A 23,475-nucleotide genomic window follows, 5' to 3' on the forward strand; every position below is an offset into this window, starting at 1 on the left:
AATCTGGGTAAATGTATTCAAGTCAGAGAATAGAGAAAACATCTACTCCAGGATCTTTAATGAATAATTCCTATTCATTCGCTTATTTGTTTCATTAATCCTTTAATGTGTTTAATCAGTGTCTAAGATTTACCCTTTATTCTCTTCCTGACTAAAAGAAACTATATTTTAACTTAATTTGAGTACTTAATTATTCAAGTTACTTTTAATGAACTTTATCTTATAAGAACAATGATCTTATAAAGGTAACTTTACAAATCAATAAATAATGAAAAAAAAAGTTTTTGGTATAGTCCGGTCATAGAATGGAAAGGGTTTGTTTAGAAAAGTAGAATAAAATAAAAGCTTATATATATATATATATATATATACACACATACATACACACACACACACACTGGGGCAACAAAGTATTTAGTCAGTCACCAATTGTGCATGTTCTCCCACTTAAAAAGATGAGAGAGGCCTGTAATTTTCATCATACGGTAGGTACACTTCAGCTATGAGAGAAAATGAGAAAAAAAAATCCAGAAAATCACTTTGTGATTTTTAAAGAATGTATTTGCAAATTATGGTGGAAAATAAGTATTTGGTCAATAACAAAAGTTCATCTCAATACTTTGTTATATACAGGTTTTCGATCTGATGTCATAGGGTCACGTGATACTGTTTACGCCACCATTTTGGAGGTCAAACAAAGCCACGCTTATCAGCAAACAATGCTTGTAATATCCATCTTCTTCATCACTTACTTTTATCGTAGAATGCCTGATACTTGTTGTGCAGTTAGCTGCCACAACAGAAGAGGGGATAAACCTGGATTAATGTTCCATAGGTTCCCGGCCGATCGACAGCGTAGCGAAAAGTGGATCGCAGAGATCAGGCGAGAGAATTGGCAGCCCACCAAACACACACGTTTGTGTGGCAAACATTTTGTCTCAGGTAACTTTTCCAAAAGTTTAAAGATATCGTATGCGAGATAAATGACAAATTATACATGTAGCCTAGCACCTAGCCTACACGTAAGCCCTGTTAGGCGGTGTTCAGGCTACCTGGCACCTAGTCCCACTAGTCAGGCTACGATGGTTTTATCTTTATCCATCCATGGTTTTATATACGTGAGACGGGGACCACTCGGCCTCATCAGTGGGGCTACCTGGCACCGGGCTTCTTACTAGTGTTTGGGCGGCTTACGTGTCGTCTAGGTTTAACATACACGGTGCCCTCAGGCGAGGCAGAGCCATGTTGTTGGGTGGGTTGTACTTTTTAGATGTGAATATGCAATGGACAAAACTAGAATTCGATACTAGACATATTATTATGCATTTTTCTACATGATTAATGTAACTCTCTCTCTCTCTCTCTCAACCTGGACACTATTTTTCTAACTGCAATGAATTTACTTTTATTTGGTATCACGTTGAAGTAGACTGTTATGGAATTTTTTTTGCCACAAAATGTTGTTGGAAATCTTTGCATATGTTGTCATGGCAACCATTCAAACAATGCATGCTGTGAAAAGGGAAAATACATATTTTTTGACAAATCTTTAAAGTAGGTTTTTCTATTTAAATATTAAAAGTAGTAGCCTACTTCTTAAAGTTATTCAAGTTATTTAAGGTTTAGTAGCATATTGACAGTGTAATGTCGCTCGATAACCCACATGTTGGGCTAGCGGGAGTCGCCATTGTTGTGACCGCCAAAATGGCGCCATCTACTTGTCGACATGGCAACGGTCACGTGGGTCGAAAACCTCTATACCCTTTGTTGGCAATGACAGAGGTCAAACGTTTTCTGTAAGTCTTCACAAGGTTTTCACACACTGTTGCTGGTATTTTGGCCCATTCCTCCATGCAAATCTCCTATAGAGCAGTGATGTTTTGGGGCTGTCGCTGGGCAACACGGACTTTCAACTCCCTCCAAAGATTTTCTATGGGGTTGAGATCTGGAGACTGGCTAGGCCACTCCAGGACCTTCAAATGCTTCTTACGAAGCCACTCCTTCGTTGCCCAGGCGGTGTGTTTGGGATCATTGTCATGCTGAAAGACCCAGCCACGTTTCATCTTCAATGCCCTTGCTGATGGAAGGAGGTCTCATCTCATCTCATTATCTCTAGCCGCTTTATCCTTCTACAGGGTCGCAGGCAAGCTGGAGCCTATCCCAGCTGACTACGGGCGAAAGGCGGGGTACACCCTGGACAAGTCGCCAGGTCATCACAGGGCTGACACATAGACACACAAACATTCACACTCACATTCACACCTACGGTCAATTTAGAGTCACCAGTGAACCTAACCTGCATGTCTTTGGACTGTGGGGGAAACCGGAGCACCCAGAGGAAACACACGCGGACACGGGGAGAACATGCAAACTCCACACAGAAAGGCCCTCGCCGGCCACGGGGCTCGAACCCAGGGCCTTCTTGCTGTGAGGCGACAGCGCTAACCACTACACCACCGTGCCGCCCCATGGAAGGAGGTTTTCACTCAAAATCTCATGATACATGGCCCCATTCATTCTTTCCTTTACACGGATCAGTCGTCCTGGTCCCTTTGCAGAAAAACAGCCCCAAAGCATGATGTTTCCACCCCCATGCTTCACAGTAGGCATGGTGTTCTTTGGATGCTACTCAGCATTCTTTCTCCTCCAAACACAACAAGTTGAGTTTTTACCAAAAAGTTCTATTTTGGTTTCATCTGACCATATGACATTCTCCCAATCCTCTTCTGGATCATCCAAATGCTCTCTAGCAAACTTCAGACGGGCCTGGACATGTACTGGCTTAAGCAGGGGGACATGTCTGGCAGTGCAGGATTTGAGTCCCTGGCGGTGTAGTGTGTTAATGATGGTAGCCTTTGTTACTTTGGTCCCAGCTCTCTGCAGGTCATTCACTAGGTCCCCCCGTGTGGTTCTGGGATTTTTGCTCACCGTTCTTGTGATCATTTTGACCCCACGGGGTGAGATCTTGCATGGAGCCCCAGATCGAGGGAGATTATTAGTGGTCTTGTATGTCTTCCATTTTCTAATAATTGCTCCCACAGTTGATTTCTTCACACCAAGTTGTTTACCTATTGCAGATTCAGTCTTCCCAGCCTGGCACAGGTCTACAATTTTGTTTCTGGTGTCCTTTGACAGCTCTTTGGTCTTGGCCATAGTGGAGTTTGGAGTGTGACTGTTTGAGGTTGTGGACAGGTGTCTTTTATACTGATAACGAGTTCAAACAGGTGCCATTAATACAGGTGGAGGACAGAGGAGCCTCTTAAAAAAGAAAAGTTACAGGTCTGTGAGAGCCAGAAATCTTGCTTGTTTGTAGGTGGCCAAATACTTATTTTACTGAGGAATTTACCAATTAATTCATTAAAAATCCTACAATGTGATTTCCTGGATTCTTTACCCCCATTCTGTCTCTCATAGTTGAAGTGTACCTATGATGAAAATTATAGGCCTCTCTCATCTTTTTAAGTGGGAGAACTTGCACAATTGGTGGCTGACTAAATACTTTTTTGCCCCACTGTACCTTCCCTAACTCCGCCCTCCATTCACAGACTGACGCTTGACCACACTCCCGCTGCCACATACCTCCACTGCCTGACTCAGGCCGGGGAGCCATCCGGCCTGAAGCTGACTCCACCTCCCCCACTTGACGGGAGAGGAAGTCTGCCATGACCATCTGCGCCCCCGGCCTGTGGACCACCTCAAACTTAAATGGCTGGAGTGCCAGATACCAACGGGTGATCCACGCGTTGGCATCCTTCATGTGGTGGAGCCACTGCAGGGGCGTGCGATCCGAACAGAGGGTGAAAGGGCGCCCCAACAGGTAGTAGCAGAGGGTGAGGACCGCCCACTTGATGGCGAGGCACTCCTTTTCTATTGTGCTGTAGCGGCCCTCGCTCACCGACAGCTTCCGGCTGATGTACAGCACTGGACGGTCCTCCCCCTCCACCTCTTGGGACAGAACAGCCCCCAGCCCTCTGTCCGGCGCGTCCGTCTGCAAAACAAAGGGGAGAGCGAAGTCAGGGGAGTGTAATAGTGGCCCCCCACACAGTGCAGCCTTTACCTCCAAGAAAGCCCGCTGGCATTGCTCCATCCACTGGACCGGATCTGGTGCCCCCTTTTTAGTGAGATCAGTCAGTGGGCTGGTGACATCCGAATATTTAGGTATAAACCTACAATAGTAGCCAGCCAGCCCCAGGAATGGTCTCACCCCCTTTTTGGTCTAGGGCCTCGGGCAGGCCGCAATCGCTGCTGTCTTGTTGATTTAGGGATGCACCTGCCCATTGCCCAAGTGGAAGCCCAGATACCGTACTTCCACCCGCCCAATTGCACACTTCTTCGGGTTGGCTGTGAGACCCACTCACCTCAGCGACCCAAGGACGGCCCTCAGGTGTTTTAGGTGCCGTGGCCAGTCATTACTGTAAATAATGATGTCATCTAGGTATGTAGCCGCGTAGGTGGCGTGGGGGCAGAGGACCCTATCCATAAGCCGCTGGAACGTAGCGGACGTCCCAAACAGCCCAAAAGGAAGTGTGATGAACTGGTGTAAGCCAAATGGTGTGGAAAAGGCCGTTTTCTCTCGGGATAGTGGAGTCAAGGGGATCTGCCAATATCCCTTTGTCAAATCCAGTGTCGAATAAAAACGAGCCATGCCTAGTCGATTGAGCAACTCGTCAATACGAAGCATTGGGTATGCATCGAATTTAGACACCGCGTTGACTTTTCTATAGTCCACACAGAACCGGACCGACCCGTCGGCCTTGGGTACCCAGACCACCGGGCTGCTCCAGTCACTGTGGGACTCCTCGACAATGCCCATCTCGAGCATGGCCTCGAGTTCTTCCCGAACCACCTTTTTTTTGTGTTCGGGCAGTCTGAAAGGGCGGCTGCGCACTACTACCCCCGGGGGCATCTCAATGTGGTGTTCCCTGAGGTGGGTGCAGCTGGGCAGGGGCGAGAACACGTCAGAAAATTCTGTTTGCGACTGGGTGACCTCCGCAAGTTGGGTCGGGGAGAGGTGGGCTCCACAGGGGACCGGAGCGATGGGCAATGTCAATTTTCCTCTTTGAACCTCCGGCCCCAGCTCCATTTTCTCTGGAACCACCGAAACGGGGACCTCCTCGCTCCAAAGTTTTAACAGATTGAGGTGGTAAATCTGTAACACCCCGCCCCTGTCCGTTTGCCTCACCTCATAGTTGACGTCCCCAACTCGCCGTGTGACCTCAAAGGGTCCTTGCCGCCTGGCAATTAATTTGGAGCTCAACGTGGGCAACAACACGAGTACTTTATCTCGCAGTGTGAACTCCCTAAGGCACGTGCCCCTGTCGTACAGACGGACTTGATGTTCTTGGGCCTGCTGCAAATTCTCCTGGGTTAAGTGTGTGGGGGTGTGGAGTTTGGCGCGCAGGTCGATAACATACCGAATTTCATTTTTACTTGTTGAAGGTCCCTCCTCCCAATTTTCACGCAGCACATCTAGAATGCCACGCGGCTTACGCCCGTATAATAATTCGAACGGGGAGAACCCGTGGGACCTCTCGCACTGCGAATAATAGGGGCTTGAGCCATTTATCCCAGTTGTGTGTGTCCTCGCTTACAAATTTTTTAAGTATTTTTTTGAGGGTGTGATTGAACCATTTGACTAAGCCATCCATTTTTGTGGGTGATAAACGCTGGTGTGGATAGGCTTAATTCCCAGTAACCCATACAGTTCGCGCAGTGTGCATGACATAAGCATAGTGCCTTGATCAGTCAGAATCTCTTTGGGGATTCCGACTTGGGAGATGATGCGGAAGAGTGCTTCTGCAATACTACGTACTGAGATATTGAGAAGAGGCACGGCTTCCGGATATCGCATTGCATAGTCCACCAGAACTAAAAAAAGCGATATCCTCGTGTTGACCGATCTCATGGCCCGATGAGATCCATCCCAATTCTTTCAAATGGGGTCTCGATTAATGGCAGATGGCTCAAAGGCACTTTTGGAATGGCCACAGGATTTACTAACTGGCATTCACGGCACGCCGTACACCACTTGCTGACATCGCTGCAAATCCCTGACCAATAGAACCGGGCCATTATTCGGGCTAGTGTCTTATCCCGCCCCAAGTGTCCGGCCATGGGATTAAAGTGAGCCGCCTGGAATACAAGTTCCCAGTGGCTCTTTGGGATTAAAAGCTGAGTTATCGGTTCTTTAGTCTGAGTGTCCTGCGTCACTCAGTATAATCTATCCTTCATAATGGAGAAATAGGGAAAGGATGGTGTGGCGTTTGGCTGGAGCATTTGACCATCGATTACTCTCACTTGGTCAAATGCATGCCGCAGAGTCCCGTCCCGTGACTGCTCTAACAGGAAATCCGCGAGGGATTCCCCGAGAGAGGGAGGAGGAGCAGGCTGCTCCTCACTCTGATGCGGTGATGACGTAGACGGCTCTGTGACAGCTGCTCCCGCCAATACCACACCGGGACCTCCCCCCGCTAAACTATGGCAGGCCCCACTCTTCACTAAATGAGTCATTAATTCCCCAAATCCCAGCCAATCAGTCCCCAAAATTATTGAGTGGGTAAGGTGAGGATTAACCGCTGCTTTTACTCTAAATTTCTCCCCTCGAAATAGAATGTGGACCGACACTAAAGGGTAGTTGTGAACATCCCCATGCACACACAACACCTTCACCAATTGTGCTCTCCCCAATGCCTCGTCTTGCACCAGGCTTTGGTGGATTGAAGTCTGATTACAGCTGGAGTCCACCAAAGCCTGTCTGTCTAATGCTTAATAGACACTTCTTATTTAAGCATCTTACCAGTTCCTGTGGTTACGGTTACCTTGGCAAACAGTGGCATTGCACTTAATACAGCTCCTCAAGCCCATATCACACAAAAAATGGGCTTGAGTCTAAAGTCAGAATCAAATATAGCACGCTGAGACATACAACTGTTTTAGGCAACATCCATCCTGCATGTGCAACAATTCCAGTATTAAATCCTTACTACATGTACTTAAAGGTTCTGACTGTAAAATTGAATTCTGGGCAAAATGAAAAAGTGCTTCAAATCTGTCAGATTGATGAGCACATCTCTTGTACACAGCCCTCTTCAGGTCATCACACAGATTTTCAATTGTATTTTGGTCTGGGCTGTAACATTTTTTTGGGGTCATTGTCGTGCTGAAAGATGAAATTCCTTTATCCATTATGTGTAGCCGCTTATCCTGTACAGGGTCGCAGGCAAGCTGGAGCTTATCCCAGCTGACTATGGGCGACAGGCAGGGTACACCCTGGATAAGTCGCCAGATCATCACAGGGCTGACACATAGACTGACAAACAACCATTCACAGTTATGGTCAATTTACAGCCACCAATTAACCTAACCTGCATGTCTTTTGGACTGTGGGGGAAACTGGAGCACCCGGAGAAAACCCACACAGACATGGGGAGAACATGCAAACTCCACACAGAAAGGCCCTCGTTGGCCACAGGGTTCAAACCCAGAACCTTCTTGCTGTGAGACGACAGTGCTAACCACTATACCACCATGCCGCCTCTGATATGCCTTATAAAAGATTTATTTCCTGGTGTGGGAACACAAATGAAGGTGTACATACTTTGATCCATTAAATCCTCCAGAGATAGTTTGTTCATCCATGCATTACATGTGCATCCTTTCAGTTTCTCAATAAATCTGTTTCGAATGGAAACTTCACAGTGAGTTTCAATGATGAGTTTCATTCTGGGGCAGTGTTTCAATTTCAGCACAAAAAGGAGGGGGAAAAAAAACATGTGAAAATTAAATTGCTTTAATATTTAAAAATTGCCTGCCCTGTTTCCCCATAGAGCATACTGAAGAGCAAATTTAGAAAGAAAAAAATATATACTTATATATATATATATTTTATAATAATGGATATATATATATATATATATATATATATATATATATATATATATATATATATATATATACACACACACACACATACATACACACACACACACACACACACACTTTATATATATTTGTGTGAGTGTGTATCCATCCATTATTTGTAGCTGCTTATCCTGTCCTACAGGGTCACAGGCAAGCTGGAGCCTATCCCAGCTAACTATGGGTGAGAGGCGGGGTACACCCTGGACAAGTTGCCAGGTCATTGCAGGGCTGAAACATGGACACAACCATTCACACACACCTACGGTCAATTTAGAGCCACCAATTAACCTAACCTGCATGCCTTTGGGGGAAACCGGAGCACCCAGAGGAAACCCACACGGACACGGGGAGAGCTAGCAAACTCCACACAGAAAGGCCCTTGTTGGCCGCTGGGCTCAAACCCAGGACCTTCTTGCTGTGAGGCGACAGTGCTAACCACTACACCACCGTGTGTGTGTGTATATATAATTATTATTTTATTAATCCAGATATTCAGACACATTATTTTATTAATCCAGATATTCAAAATAGTGTACATATCTTGTCACTATATTCATTTCTGAGCACAATTAACTGTCAGTGTGTTAGATAAAATAAAGAAAAGAAAATGCAATATAAAAGGATTCACTGCATCAAGTGTTATTTTATAATTAGCTGTGGGTGACTGCCGTATTGTTAAATTTAACCAAATTTGCAATTAAGACTATTCATGCAGTAATGTACTGGCAACCACTAGACTTTTTTTTAAATTTAAAAAATGTCTCTTGCTTTTTATCTTCCACCTAACAGCATTGTAACCTAATATTGCTTTGGGCTTAAAGGCAAGTATGTGGGTTTTTCAAGGGGTTCTTTAGATGCTATTGAAAATCCCTGTCTTTGACACTTCCACTCAAGAAACATTTGGCAACCTCGGAGATGTGAACTACATGGAGGTATTGTGAATAATCTGAAAGGCACATCCATTCTGTGTTCAAATCCCAGGACAACCAAGCTGTCACCCTTGAGAAAGGGCCTTAACCCTACTCAGTTGTATCTTGTCAAGTATAAGTCACTTTAGGCAGCTGGGCCATAGAAGGTTCACGCTGCACGCTACACGCGTGTAAAGAAAAGTGGACAAACGTAGCATGACTTGCTCTGGGCCATAGAACGGCGTTCACGTTGCACGCTGCACGCTGCACACTTCACGCGTGAAGTGAGAAATGAACATGCACACTTTTTTCTAGGCGTGAAGATGGAAATTCCAGTCAATGCATGCGGTCACCGCCGCGCCAGCCAATCAGAACGGGTCTAGGGAGATAACTCTATGCTTTCAGGGGAAAACTTCAGAAAAAATATACAACCCCGATTCCAAAAAAGTTGGGACAAAGTACAAATTGTAAATAAAAACTGAATGCAATAATTTACAAATCTCAAAAACTGATCTTGTATTCACAATAGAACATAGACAACAGATCAAATGTCGAAAGTGAGACATTTTGAAATTTCATGCCAAATATTGGCTCATTTGAAATTTCATGACAGCAACACATCTCAAAAAAGTTGGGACGGGGCAATAAGAGGCTGGAAAAGTTAAAGGTACAAAAAAGGAACAGCTGGAGGACCAAATTGCAACTCATTAGGTCAATTGGCAATAGGTCATTAACATGACTGGGTATAAAAAGAGCATCTTGGAGTGGCAGCGGCTCTCAGAAGTAAAGATGGGAAGAGGATCACCAATCCCCCTAATTCTGCGCCGACAAATAGTGGAGCAATATCAGAAAGGAGTTCGACAGTGTAAAATTGCAAAGAGTTTGAACATATCATCATCTACAGTGCATAATACCATCAAAAGATTCAGAGAATCTGGAAGAATCTCTGTGTGTAAGGGTCAAGGCCGGAAAACCATACTGGGTGCCCGTGATCTTCGGGCCCTTAGACGGCACTGCATCACATACAGGCATGCTTCTGTATTGGAAATCACAAAATGGGCTCAGGAATATTTCCAGAGAACATTATCTGTGAACACAATTCACCGTGCCATCCGCCGTTGCCAGCTAAAACTCTATAGTTCAAAGAAGAAGCCGTATCTAAACATGATCCAGAAGCGCAGACGTCTTCTCTGGGCCAAGGCTCATTTAAAATGGACTGTGGCAAAGTGGAAAACTGTTCTGTGGTCAGACGAATCAAAATGTGAAGTTCTTTATGGAAATCAGGGACGCCATGTCATTCGGACTAAAGAGGAGAAGGACGACCCGAGTTGTTATCAGCGCTCAGTTCAGAAGCCTGCATCTCTGATGGTATGGGGTTGCATTAGTGCGTGTGGCATGGGCAGCTTACACATCTGGAAAGACACCATCAATGCTGAAAGGTATATCCAGGTTCTAGAGCAACATATGCTCCCGTCCAGACGACGTCTCTTTCAGGGAAGACCTTGCATTTTCCAACATGACAATGCCAAACCACATACGGCATCAATTACAGCATCATGGCTGCGTAGAAGAAGGGTCCGGGTACTGAACTGGCCAGCCTGCAGTCCAGATCTTTCACCCATAGAAAACATTTGGCGCATCATAAAACGGAAGATACGACAAAAAAGACCTAAGACAGTTGAGCAACTAGAATCCTACATTAGACAAGAATGGGTTAACATTCCTATCCCTAAACTTGAGCAACTTGTCTCCTCAGTCCCCAGACGTTTACAGACTGTTGTAAAGAGAAAAGGGGATGTCTCACAGTGGGAAACATGGCCTTGTCCCAACTTTTTTGAGATGTGTTGTTGTCATGAAATTTAAAATCACCTAATTTTTCTCTTTAAATGATACATTTTCTCAGTTTAAACATTTGATATGTCATCTATGTTCTACTCTGAATAAAATATGGAATTTTGAAACTTCCACATCATTGCATTCCGTTTTTATTTACAATTTGTACTTTGTCCCAACTTTTTTGGAATCGGGGTTGTAATTGAATGGTATAATTGAAAAATAGTTCTTCATCGGGATTGTCAAGCAGATTATAGAATGTTTGGTGAAATTCACCACGGGTTTCTCTCAGAAGGAAGTGTTCTCGGCTCCAAATTCTGTTCCTTTTTCTCTTCCTCTGTCTCAGTAAAAGCAGAATGAGGCAATCGTCGTCATCCGAAGAGTCCATATTGTTGGTTACTCGGTCAAAGTAGAACAGACGCAACACGTGAACATCCAAGCATGAAGTTTAATGGCCCAGGGTCCGGTTCTTCACGTGAACGTGTAGCGTGCAGCATGCAGCGTGAACCTTCTATGGCCCAGCTGCCTTAGGGAAAAGCATTAGTGTATCAGATGTGTAATCAGCTTTAATGGTAAATGGGAATGATGAGTAATGATGGAAAGACAACAAAGGAGTTACATCATCAGCTATCTAAATCTCTAGATTTCCTCCTAATTTTTAAATTACCTAAAGTCATTTTTATAACAGCTTAAACACACTGCACTTTTTTATGGCTCACTTTATTTATTTATAATTGGCATTCATGGTGGACAGCAAACTAAGAATTTCATTGTGCAAGTGGACATGTCCTAACTGTGCATATGACAAACACTTTGAATCTTGAATCTTTATGTAGTGCCACAGTCTCATTCACTCGGAGGGCTGTGATGGAGCGATCACACCTCATCATCACCTTCAGTACACTGCCAAAGGACAGAGCCATACATTTAGTACAGATTATTACTCAACATTATTCTCAGATATAGAAGGATGAAGGAGATCACAGCCACTGTGAAGGAATACCACTACTTCTCATCTCATCTCTAGCCGCTTTATCCTGTTCTACAGGGTCGCAGGCAAGCTGGAGCCTATCCCAGCTGGTGTAGTGGTAAGCGCTGTCGCCTCGCAGCAAGATGGTCCTGGGTTCGAGCCCCGTGGCCGGCGAGGGCCTTTCTGTGTGGAGTTTGCATGTTCTCCCTGTGTCCGCGTGGGTTTCCTCCGGGTGCTCCGGTTTCCCCCTCGCAAAAGGCGGGGTACACCCTGGACAAGTCGCCAGGTCACCACAGGGCTGACAGACACAGAACCATTCACATTCACACCTACGATCAATTTAGAGTCACCAGTTAACCTAACCTGCATGTCTTTGGACTGTGGGGGAAACCTGAGCACCCGGAGGAAACACACACGGACACGGGGAGAACATGCAAACTCCACACAGAAAGGCCCCCGCCAGCCATGGGGCTCGAACCCGGACCTTCTTGCTGTGAGGCGACAGCACTAACCACTACACCACCGTGCCGCCCATACCACTACTTGTTATTATGTTTTAATAGATAATTTAATAAAATATGAAAGTTTAATTTTACTTAACATTGATAAGTTCTAAAATTAATTATTTGTATTTATTTACTTATTTATTACAACTAATTTTCATATTTACTTAATACTGACTGAAAGAATAACTTAACACAGGTTAACACTAGGTTTATATATATATATATATATATATATATATATATATATATATATATATATATATATATATATATATATATATATCTCATCTCATTATCTCTAGCCGCTTTATCCTTCTACAGGGTCGCAGGCAAGCTGGAGCCTATCCCAGCTGACTACGGGCGAAAGGCGGGGTACACCCTGGACAAGTCGCCAGGTCATCACAGGGCTGACACATAGACACAGACAACCATTCGCACTCACATTCACACCTACGGTCAATTTAGAGCCACCAGTTAACCTAACCTGCATGTCTTTGGACTGTGGGGGAAACCGGAGCACCCGGAGGAAACCCACGCGGACACGGGGAGAACATGCAAACTCCACACAGAAAGGCCCTCGCCGGCCCCTGGGCTCGAACCCAGGACCTTCTTGCTGTGAGGCGACAGCGCTAACCACTACACCACCGTGCCGCCCCTATATATATATATATATATATATATATATATATATATATATATGGCGGCACGGTCGTGTAGTGGTTAGCGCTGTCGCCTCACAGCAAGAAGGTCCTGGGTTCGAGCCCCGGCGAGGGCCTTTCTGTGTGGAGTTTGCATGTTCTCCCCGTGTCCGTGTGGGTTTCCTCCGGGTGCTCCGGTTTCCCCCACAGTCCAAAGACATGCAGGTTAGGTTAACTGGTGACTCTAAATTGACCATAGGTGTGAATGTGAATGGTTGTCTGTGTCTATGTGTCAGCCCTGTGATGACCTGGCGACTTGTCCAGGGTGTAACCCGCCTTTCGCCCGTAGTCAGCTGGGATAGGCTCCAGCTTGCCTGCGACCCTGTAGAAGGATAAAGCGGCTAGAGATAATGATATATATATATATATATATATATATATATATATATATATATATATATATATATATATATATATAAGTCGCTGTCAGGTCAAAACCTGCTATGTGACATTTTTCCTTTTTTACAGGAGACGTAAAAAACTGAATAAAACTCTGAAATAACAAGCTGAGAAGCCAGTAAAAGTTGTTCTATTATTAGCTTGGTCAGTTAAATATCCATCAAAATAGCTAACTGCACCATTATATTAGGGTAAATTGCAAAAAAAAAAAAAAATCATCCTTGAGAATTGACCTAAATTGTCACATAGCAGGTTTTGAACTGACAGCGACAACTGAGATTATATATTATATATATATAAAATCTCTTTGGTTAGAATTGGTTAACACACACACCAGCTGCTCCTACATCCCATAAGCTCAATTTTCCCTTATTATTTGTACTCCTAGCATCTTGTGTTTGCCAGTGGATCATTGCCATGTATACAAGGCTGTCTGGGGACAAAAGCTATTAGACGACCAAATAGGTGTTGCCATGGTTGCTTGGCAGACAGTGGGTACACAACGAGGGTTGGCATGACTCCCGAGCGCAATATATTGATCAGATGTCAAACTGTCAACACAGACACAGAGCCTCAGTCCCAGTATGCAGCATGCTCTGACACTAATACACTCAATCCCTCACATGAGCCACCTTTCCACACACTATCAAAATCACATGTAACTAAGGCTACGATATCAACTACATACCATTTCAGATATTTATTTCATAGGGATTAATTGTGTTGAGTAAAATGTCAATTCATATGTAAAAACATGCCTGAATCAGGGTTTGCATATGGTGATAAAAAGCATGTGCTGCAGTGTGTGTGGGTGTGTGTGTGTGTGTGTCCGCGCGCGTGACTTTTTACCTGTTCTTGTTGCTCGAGATCCACTCAGACACAAGAGACACAGCCTGCCGGTGGCAATGTTTATTCCCAAAACTGCAGGCCAACATAATCAGTGCCCTTTGTAGCTCTCTGTTGAGGAAAGTGAAGGATTGTGGAAGGGAGGACAGACAATGGAGGGAGGAAATAATAAAGGATGAGCAAGAATAAGGTTGAGAGAATAGGAGAGGGAAAGAAAACGGAAGAAAAGTAAGAAGCCACATAAGGGATAGTGATTATGTAAATGAGCAAGGGAATGGGAGAGGAGTACAGCAGGAATAAGGGAGAGAGGAAGTGAGGGAGTAAGGGTAGGAATATAGGAGTAGGGACGTGGATAAAGAGATTGGGGGAATAAAGAAGAGAACAAATTAAAAGAGAGGGAAAAGATTTGGAGGAATAAAAGAGGAGAAATGGGCAGAGAGGAAGTAAATGAAGGAAGGGACAAGAGAGCGGTAATAAGGGAGGCAGGGAGTTATCATGGAAGTGAAGGGGAAGAGGGGATAGCAGAGGTTGGAGTACAGAAGTAGAAAGGAATTATGGGTTAAATGTAGTAATGAAATTATTATTCTATCCACATTTACTGGATATGAGCAATCGCATGGTCTGATTGGCTACTGTACTACTAGGATATCCGCTCATATACCATGAGTAGAGAAAACAAAATGGCAGAGCATGTTGCTGAACCAACCAAGGATGAAATAAACTCTATTTGGAAACAAAACCCCCAAAATACAAAAAAAAAAAAAAAAAAAAAAAAGCAATAAAATATGGAACGAAAGTATTTGATGGTAAGAACGTATCTTTTTTTATTTTTCGAGAATTATCACCACATTTTTCACAAATTGCTACTGTCATTCTCCCAGTTTGTTTACATTCTAAGCAGAAGTTATTTTGCTGGACATTTGGTGTAAAGTTTTTATTTATCGTATTTGCAAAAAATAAAAATGCTCTGTTTCTCAAAATCCAGTGAATGTGGATAGAATAAAACAGTTATTCAACTCAATCTCATCATATATGGCTTATAGACAACTTGGTGCTATGCGCCTCATTGGCTATCAGCTCATGTACGACTCGATTTCGTGGAATAACTTAAATATAAAATAGTGAGTTATTCAGTTCTGCCCCCCCCAAACCTGGAGAATTCCCAAGGACTTTCACTCTCAGTGTAGTACGAAAGATAAAAGAAGAGTTTACTGGGGTACACTTGAGGCCAAAAGTTTACATACCCTTAGACATTCAAACCCAGATTTTTGCAACTCCACACATTTCATGTTACCTTATACTTTCCTGTGTTAAATCTTTGTTTTATTTCCATAAGAGGTCATTTCAAAAATAATAGCCAAGAGTCAGATTTAGATCAGATTTCCAGTACAGTAGGTCAAAAGTTTACATATACTATTTGGTAGCATTGCCTTTTAATTTCTTGAACTGCTTGGGGTAGTTTTCCACAAGCTTCTCACAATACAGTGCCAGAAATTTCCTCCTGATAGAACTGGTGTACCTCGGTCAGGTTTGTGGGCCTCCTTGCTCAGACACACTTTCAGTTTGGTTCACAAATCTTTCATAGGATTCAGGTCAAGGCATAGTGTTGAGTCATGGCTACTCGGATACTTCCACTTTGTTGTCTTTAAGCCATTTCATTGCAACTTTGGATATATTTAAGAGATTGTGTCCTACTGGAAGACCCAGTTGCAACCCATTTTTAACTTTCTGGTTTCGGGCACTGCTTCAATATTTCAAGATCATCCTCCTCAAAAAATAAAATAAAAAAGGTACAAAAGTTGATCACCTTCAAACTTTAGTCAGGCTTTTTTTTTTTTAAATGTCAGTCTTGGAGTAGTTGCTTCTTCTTGCGATGCAGGACTCTCTTAATGGTGGATGTAGACACTGGTACCTGATGCCTCCAACTCTGGGGTGGCACAGTGGTGTAGTGGTTAGCGCTGTTGCCTCACAGCAAGAAGGTTGTGGGTTTGAGCCCAGCGGCTGACGGGGGCTTTTCTGTGTGGAGTTTGCATGTTCTCCCTGTGTCTGTGTGGGTTTCCTCTGGGTGCTCCGGTTTCCCCCACAGTCCAAAAACATGCAGGTTAGGTTAACATGGGGGAGCCATGACCTGAGGTTGGGCTGAAGTGCCTTAGAGCAACCCACAACTGCTCCCTGGGCACTGTAGCATAGCTGCCCACTGCTCTGGGTACGTATGTATGCTCATTGCTCACTTGTGTGTGCGCATGTGTGTGTTCACTGCTTCAGATGGGTTAAATGCAGAGGTTAAATTTCACTGTGTGCTTGAGTGTATGTACAGTATGACAAATAAAGGCTTCTTGGCTTGGCATCTTCTTCTAAGAAGATTGCCTGAATGTTGCAGAGTCTGTGTGATTAAAAGGTTTTTATATTTGCATACAATTGTTTGTACAGACGTTTGTGGTTCCTTCAGTTGTTTGAAGGAACCGGACTTACGGAGATCCACATTTTTTTTTTCCTGAAGTACTGGCTGAGTTACTCGGATTGTCCCATGGTATCAAGAGCAAAAAGACAGTTTCTCTAAATGTAGGTCCTTAAGTACAACCACAGGTGGATTCCTGACTAACTCCTTAATTATGACAATTAGTAAATCAAAAGCTTCTAAAATTCCATCCATCAGTAACCACTTATCCCGTGTAGGGTCACAGGCAAGCGGGAGCCTGTCCCAGCTGACTATGAGCAAGAGGTAGGGTACACCCTGGACAAGTTGCCAGATCATCGCAGGGCTGATACAGAGACAAACAACCATTCACACCTACGGTCAATTTAGAGCCACCAATTAATCTAACCTGCATATCTTTGGACCGTGGGGGAAACTAGAGCATTTGGAAGTAACCCACGCAGACATGGGGATGACATGCAAACCCCACACAGAAAGGCACCTGTCAGCCACTGGGCTCAAACCCAGAACCTTCTTGCTGTGAGGTGACAGTGCTAACCACTACACCACTGTGCCACTGCTTCTAGAATTCATCCATCCATCCATTATCTGTAGCCACTTATCCTTTACAGGGTCACAGGCAAGCTGGAGCCCATCCCAGTTGACTATAGGTGAAGGTAGGGTAGACCCTGGACAAGTCACCAGATCATTGCAGGGCTGATACATAGAGACAAACAACCATTCACACCTACGGTCAATTTAGAGTCACCAGTTAGCCTAACCTGCAAGTCTTTGGACTGTGGGGGAAACCAGAGCACCCAGAGGAAACCCACACAGACACAGGGAGAACATGCAAACTCCACACAGAAAGGCCCTTGTCAGCCACTGGGCTTGAACCCAGAATCTTCTTGCTGTGAGGCAACAATGCTAACCACTACACCACCATTCCGCCGCTTTTAAAAATCATTACATCAATTTCTGGAATCTTCATGGCTGTTTAAAAAGGCAGTCATCTTGGTGTATGGAAACTGTTGACCCACTAGGATTCTGATGTAGTGAAATAAAGCTGAAGTAAACCTGTCTAACAAGAAATGCGTGGAAAAAATGAAAAACGAGATGGGCACTTGGTAGAGTGCATACCTCCGGCAATCCACATATTTGAACTGGAGTCAAAATCTAATCAATTGTTTCTTGGCCCATGGTCCACCTTTTCTTCAAAGTTTCATCAAAATACATTCCCTGCTTTTTGAGTTACATTGGGAACAGAAAAACAAACAAATGGAGGTGAAAACATAACCTCCAACAAAGTTGGTGAAGCTAATAATTGAGATTAAATATCTTTAGCTGGGTGAATGCAGAACTTTAGTCCCTTAATGGTAAATCCCAAAGAAAGATTCCCTGCACTGTCTGTGTGTGTGTGTGTGTGTGTGTGTGTCATTTGAGCAGTGGAAGCCTTGGCACTTACTCAGTCTGATAGGTGGCCTGCAAGAAGGAGCCATCTGCATTCACAGTTGGCCAGCCCAACTTATGATACTTCAGCTCAACCTGCCTCAAGACATAGCTCTGGACATACAGGACACAGAGAGGGAGAAGGAGATAAGCAAGTGAAGAAACAACAGAAAGATGCAGTAAGGGATAGAGAGAATAAAGGAGAGGAGAGTACGGTAAAGGTAAGATGGAGTACAGGAGAGAGACAGCACCTCAGTGTAGCTGGTAAGTAACTAACCCACAGGTACACAAGCAGATGACTGATGTTAAAGCAGGATGAAAACACGTCTAGTGTTAATAAGGTTTCTCACTGAGAAACGATTACTAAACAGTGGCAGAAAGTTTTTTCCTTCAGAGTTTACACTGTGTGTTTGTTGTGTATGCTTAATTTTTCCTTACTGAGATGAGAATCCAAATAATATAATATACACTCACTGGCCACTTTAATCGGAAGTTGTTCTTGATTCTAAGATTCCTGTTCTTGGCTGCAGGAATGGAACTCAATGTGTTCTTCTGCTGTTGCATGCCGAGATGCTTTTCTGCTCACCACAGTTGTAAAGAGTGATTATATGAGTTACTATATCCTTCCTGGCAGCTTGAACCAATCTGGCCATTTTACTCCCTTTATCAACAAGGCGTTTGTTTCCACTCACAGACCTGTCATTACTCACTGTTTTTTTTTTGTTTTTTGCACCATTCTGTGTAAACTCTAGAGACTGTTGTGTGAAAACCCCAGGAGATCAGCAGGTTCTGAAATACTCAAACCAGTCCATCTGGCTCAAACCAACACCCATGCTACAGTGAAAGAAAGTCACACTTTGAGATCACAATTTTTCCCATTTCAAGAAGCTCTTCATTTGTATCTGCATGATTTTATGCATTGTGCTTCTGCCAAGGGATTGGCTGATTTGCATAAAACAGCAGGTGGATGGGTGTTAATAATAAAGTAGCCAGTGAGTATATATTTAAGCACTGCCTGAAAGCGGAGCTCCTGATGTGTGCAAAATGTGTTTGTAAGTGGCGGTTAGAGCAGTCACTTATTATTCATGTTCTGGGTGGAGCTGTCAGCACAGGAAGCTGTATTTGTTATGCTACAGATGCTCATTGCTGCGTTTATATTCCCCATGTGCCTCTGTCAGAGGTTTAGTGCTGTATGTTATAAAGCTTTGCTGTCTGTCACCCTGATATCTCATTCATGCACAATGTAAAGTTTGTGTGTGCTGTGTGTGTGTGTTTAGTGCACTGGATGAACTGTGGTTTAGCACGAGACTTTGAGCGCAGAAGCTAATGGTGCACGTCTGGCGAACTTGTAGAGGTTTACACCCTTGGTTGAGCGTTAATTATTTTTGTTTTGTATTTTTTAGTTTTCACAGGGCTCAGTGTCTGGTGTTTGATGTCTAGTGTTCAATGCTATACTTGTGTTTAAGAGGAATACAACGCATTTGCACTTGTCAGAGAGACTCTGCTTAATGCCAAGAGCTGCTACAGTATTTGTAAATAATCCCACGTTATTTTTAAAAAAGGACATTAAAAATAAGTTCTGGATAAAAGCCCATCTATCTTATGCAAATAAAGATACATAATTTGTTGTCCGGTGGTCAAGTGTTTAAGATATGGTGCCTTGCACTTACGACTGGGTTCCCTGTGGTGGTACAGGTACGTCATTTGTGTGTACGGACATCGTATGGTCACAAAAGCCATCAAAAATCAGGGTGATGCATTACCATTCTCTTAAGTATGGAGCACTACTAAGATCCTACAACCTCAATTTCAAAAAGTTGGGACGCTGTGTAAACTGTAAATAAAAACAGAATGTGATAATTTGCAAATCATGGAAACTCTATATTTAATTGAAAATAGTACAAATACAACATATCAAATGCTGAAACAGATTTAAAAAAAAAAAAATTATATATACACATACATATATATATATATATATATATATATATATATATATATATATATATATATATATATATGCTCATTTTGAATTTAATGTCAGCAACACCTTTCAGAAAAGTTGGGACAGGGCCATGTTTACCACTGTGTTGCATCACCTCTACTTTTAACAACACTAAACGTTCGGGAACTGAAGAGACCAATTGCTGGAGTTTTGAAGGAGAAATATTGTCCCCATTCTTGCCTGATATACAATTTCAGTTGCTCAACAGTTCGCAGTCTCCTTTGTCATATTTTGCACCAAATGTTTTAAATGGGAGACAGGTCTGGACTGCAGGCAGACCAGTTTTGCAACCTGACTCTTACTATCGAGCCATGCAGTTTTCAGCCTTGTCTCTTGCATACAGAGATTTCTCCAGATTTTCTGAATCCTTTAATGATATTATGGACCATAGATGAGGTGATCCCCAAATTCTTTGCAATTTTACATTGAGGAACATTATTCTTAAATTGCTGCAATCTTTGCCCACACAGTCTTTCACAGAGCAGTGAACCCCTCCCCATCTTTAATTCTGAGAGACTGCACCTCTCTGGGATGCTCTTTTTATACCCAATCATGGTACTGACCTGTTGCCAATTAACCAATTTAGGTGGGGTTTTTTGTTTGTTTGTTTTAAACATTAGAGCATTACACAACTTTTTCGGTCTTTTGTTGCCTCTGTCCCAACTTTTCTGAAACATGTTGCTGACATCAAATTCAAAAGGAGCATACCTTTTTCTAAATAAATAAATAAATAAATCAATCTCAGTTTCGACATTTGAAATGTTGTCTTTGTACGATTTTCAATGAAATATAGGGTTTTCATGATTTGCAAATCCTCACATTCTGTTTTTATTTATGTTTTAGACATGTCCCAACTTTTTTGGAATTGGGGTTGTACAATGCATCGACCGAATTAGAATGAACAAGTTCACAGACAACCAGTGTAAGTAATTCATGAGAGGAAAAATACAACAAGATATGCACAGGATCAGATGACAAGGAATAAAGAGTGAGCATTTCTGATTTAGTAGTAATTCCATCTAACATCTGTGTTTGCTTCTTTGTGAATCAACTCATTACTGCTGATATGAGACCAACTCTGTGTTGATGCGTCCTACAATTTGCTGTTACTTTTAGGCTCTTGACTAATTCCAGATCATTGCTGAAAGCTCAGAAAGGCTCATGGAGCTTCACTTATGCCAAATACCTGAATCTCCCTTCAGTCCTGAAGTATCAGAGAAACCAACAGAGTTTCAACTGCATTAAAGGTCAGTGGTGAAGTTTCACAAGGCCTAATGAAGGTTTCCTTACGCTAAAGATGCTATAATCCTTGATGCGATCAAGCAGCTTGTCGAGTTGGTACAGTGCTCGGCTGGCAGCGTGCCAGGGCAGAAACTCATCCTCCTCAGACAGGTAACAGATGATCTGCAGAGGGATGCCCTGTGGGAGGTAGCCAGCCCTGCAGAGACATATAGCATGAGATAGATTGATGTAGAGAGACAGACATTGAGACAAACAGATACAGTGTCTTATAAACGTATTCCTCCCCCTTGGTGTTTGTCCTGTTTTGTCACATTACAAGCTGGAATTAAAATGGATTTTTAGGGGGTTAGCACCATTTGAGTTACACAACATGCATAGCACTTTAAAGGTGATTTTTAAAAAAAATTGTGATACAAACAATAATAAAGATGAAAAAACAGAAATCTGGTGTGCACAGGTATTCACCCCCCAGTCAATACTTTGTCGAGCCACCTTTTGCTGCAATTACAGCTGCAAGTCTCTTGGGGTATGTCTCTATTAGCTTAGCAAATCTAGCCACTGGGATTTTTGCCCATTCCTCAAAGCAAAACTGCTCCAACTCCTTCAAGTTAGATGGGTTGCATTGGTGTACAGCAACCTTCAAATTATGCCACAGATTCTCAATTGGATTGAGGTCTGGGCTTTGATTAGGCCATTCCAAGACATTTAAATGTTTCCCTTTAAACCACTCCAGTGTAGCTTTAGCAGTATGTTTCAGGTCATTGTCCTGCTGGAACGTGAACCTTCATTCCAGTCTCAAACCTCTGGCTGACTCAAACAGGTTTTCCTCCACAATTGCCCTGCATTTAGCACCCATCTTTCCTTCACTCCAGACCAGCTTACCTGTCCCTGCAGATGAAAAACATCCCCACAGCATGATGCTACCACCACCATGCTTCAATGCAAGAATGGTGTTCTCAGGGTGATGGGAAGTGTTGGGTTTATGCCACACATGGCATTTCCCCAAGATGGCCAAAGAGTTCAATTTGAGTCTCAACTTTGTTTCTGACCTGTTTGGAGTACTCCTTGGTTTTCAAGTTGCTTGCTTAGTAGTGTTGCAGAGTCAGGGTCCTTCTGGAACAGGTTGATTTATACAGACATCATGTGACAGATCATGTGACACTTTGATTGCACACAAGTGGATCTTAAATCTACTAATTATGTGACTTATGGAGCGAATTGGTTGGAGCAGCTCTTATTTAGGGCTTTCTTATGAAAGGGGGTGAATACCGATGCACATTCCAGATTTCTGTTTTTTCATCTTAATTACTGTTTGTGTCACAATGTTTTAAAAAAAAATACAATTTGCACCTTTAAAGTCATAGGCATGCTGTGTAAATCAAATGGCGCTAACCCTCCAAAAATCCATTTTAATTCCAGCTTGTAATGCGACAACAGAACAAACACCAAGGGGGAATGAATATTTTTTCAAGGCACTGCATGTAAAAAAGAGGGAATGTTGCAAAGTTAAACTTGTGGCTATCTAGGAACCCAAAATTACAGTGCTGTGCCACAGGGAAAAACAGTTTTCTTAAAATGAAAAGAACAAATATCCTCAAATTTAATACAGGTAGGCATATACCTGTTTCAATGTTTACTCAAGGAATTTGTATTTTCTGAGTATATACAGTAGATCAAAACACCTTGAGGAAAAAGGGAAAATACAGTACTTCTGAAAGCACATTCTCCTCTAATGCTGCAGAAATCCATAAACTATCAGAAGCTTGGAGGATAAAAGAGACCGGCACTAGAAAACCCCATCCACTGTCATCAAGAACAACATATCAAACAGAAAGTAAGATTCCAGATGCTTTTTTAAGCAAATATGACTCAGTATTTTATCAAGAAGATTAGTCACTACACCTCTTCCATCCATTTTTGCCTCAGCTCTCCACAGCCTGAGGCTTTTCAGGAGCTCCAAACATCATCTGAGGATGAAGCAGGAGTCCATGTACCACACAACTGGGAGAAAAACTTCAGACAACTTCAATGTACAGTCTAAGGACATTTATTTCCGCTCTTTGGCCATCCACAAAGCAGCACCATCCACATATTTGTGGAAAAAAAAAACAAGGTCAGCTGTGAGCTACTGCTCGCTTACAGTACATATCCCCCTGCTCTCATTTATATCAGAATCAATCGAAGGAATAGGACACTTATTATGAATGTTGACTTCAACAAATAATTAACCCTGAAACAAGTAAGTAAAGAGCAGTGTCTCTCCCCAGGGATTTCAAATAGCAT

The 23,475-nt window shown here is 43.0% G+C and overlaps 1 protein-coding gene across 2 annotated transcripts in view; it reads right to left on the reverse strand.

Annotated features, from left to right (window-relative positions):
* The window catches only part of LOC132869647 (thyrotropin-releasing hormone-degrading ectoenzyme-like), a 520,051-nt gene that overhangs the window by 50,206 nt on the left and 446,370 nt on the right, over positions 1 to 23,475 (reverse strand). For both annotated transcript variants that reach the window (XM_060902939.1, XM_060902940.1), the window contains 3 exons: positions 21,241 to 21,388; positions 17,962 to 18,059; positions 14,084 to 14,191 (listed from right to left, as the gene is read on the reverse strand). In XM_060902939.1, the coding sequence (XP_060758922.1) occupies positions 14,084 to 14,191; positions 17,962 to 18,059; positions 21,241 to 21,388 (354 nt within the window). The remainder of the gene's footprint in view (positions 1 to 14,083; positions 14,192 to 17,961; positions 18,060 to 21,240; positions 21,389 to 23,475) is intronic.

The sequence above is a fragment of the Neoarius graeffei genome, chromosome 21 (assembly GCF_027579695.1).
Source record: "Neoarius graeffei isolate fNeoGra1 chromosome 21, fNeoGra1.pri, whole genome shotgun sequence".
Classification (NCBI taxonomy): domain Eukaryota; kingdom Metazoa; phylum Chordata; class Actinopteri; order Siluriformes; family Ariidae; genus Neoarius; species Neoarius graeffei.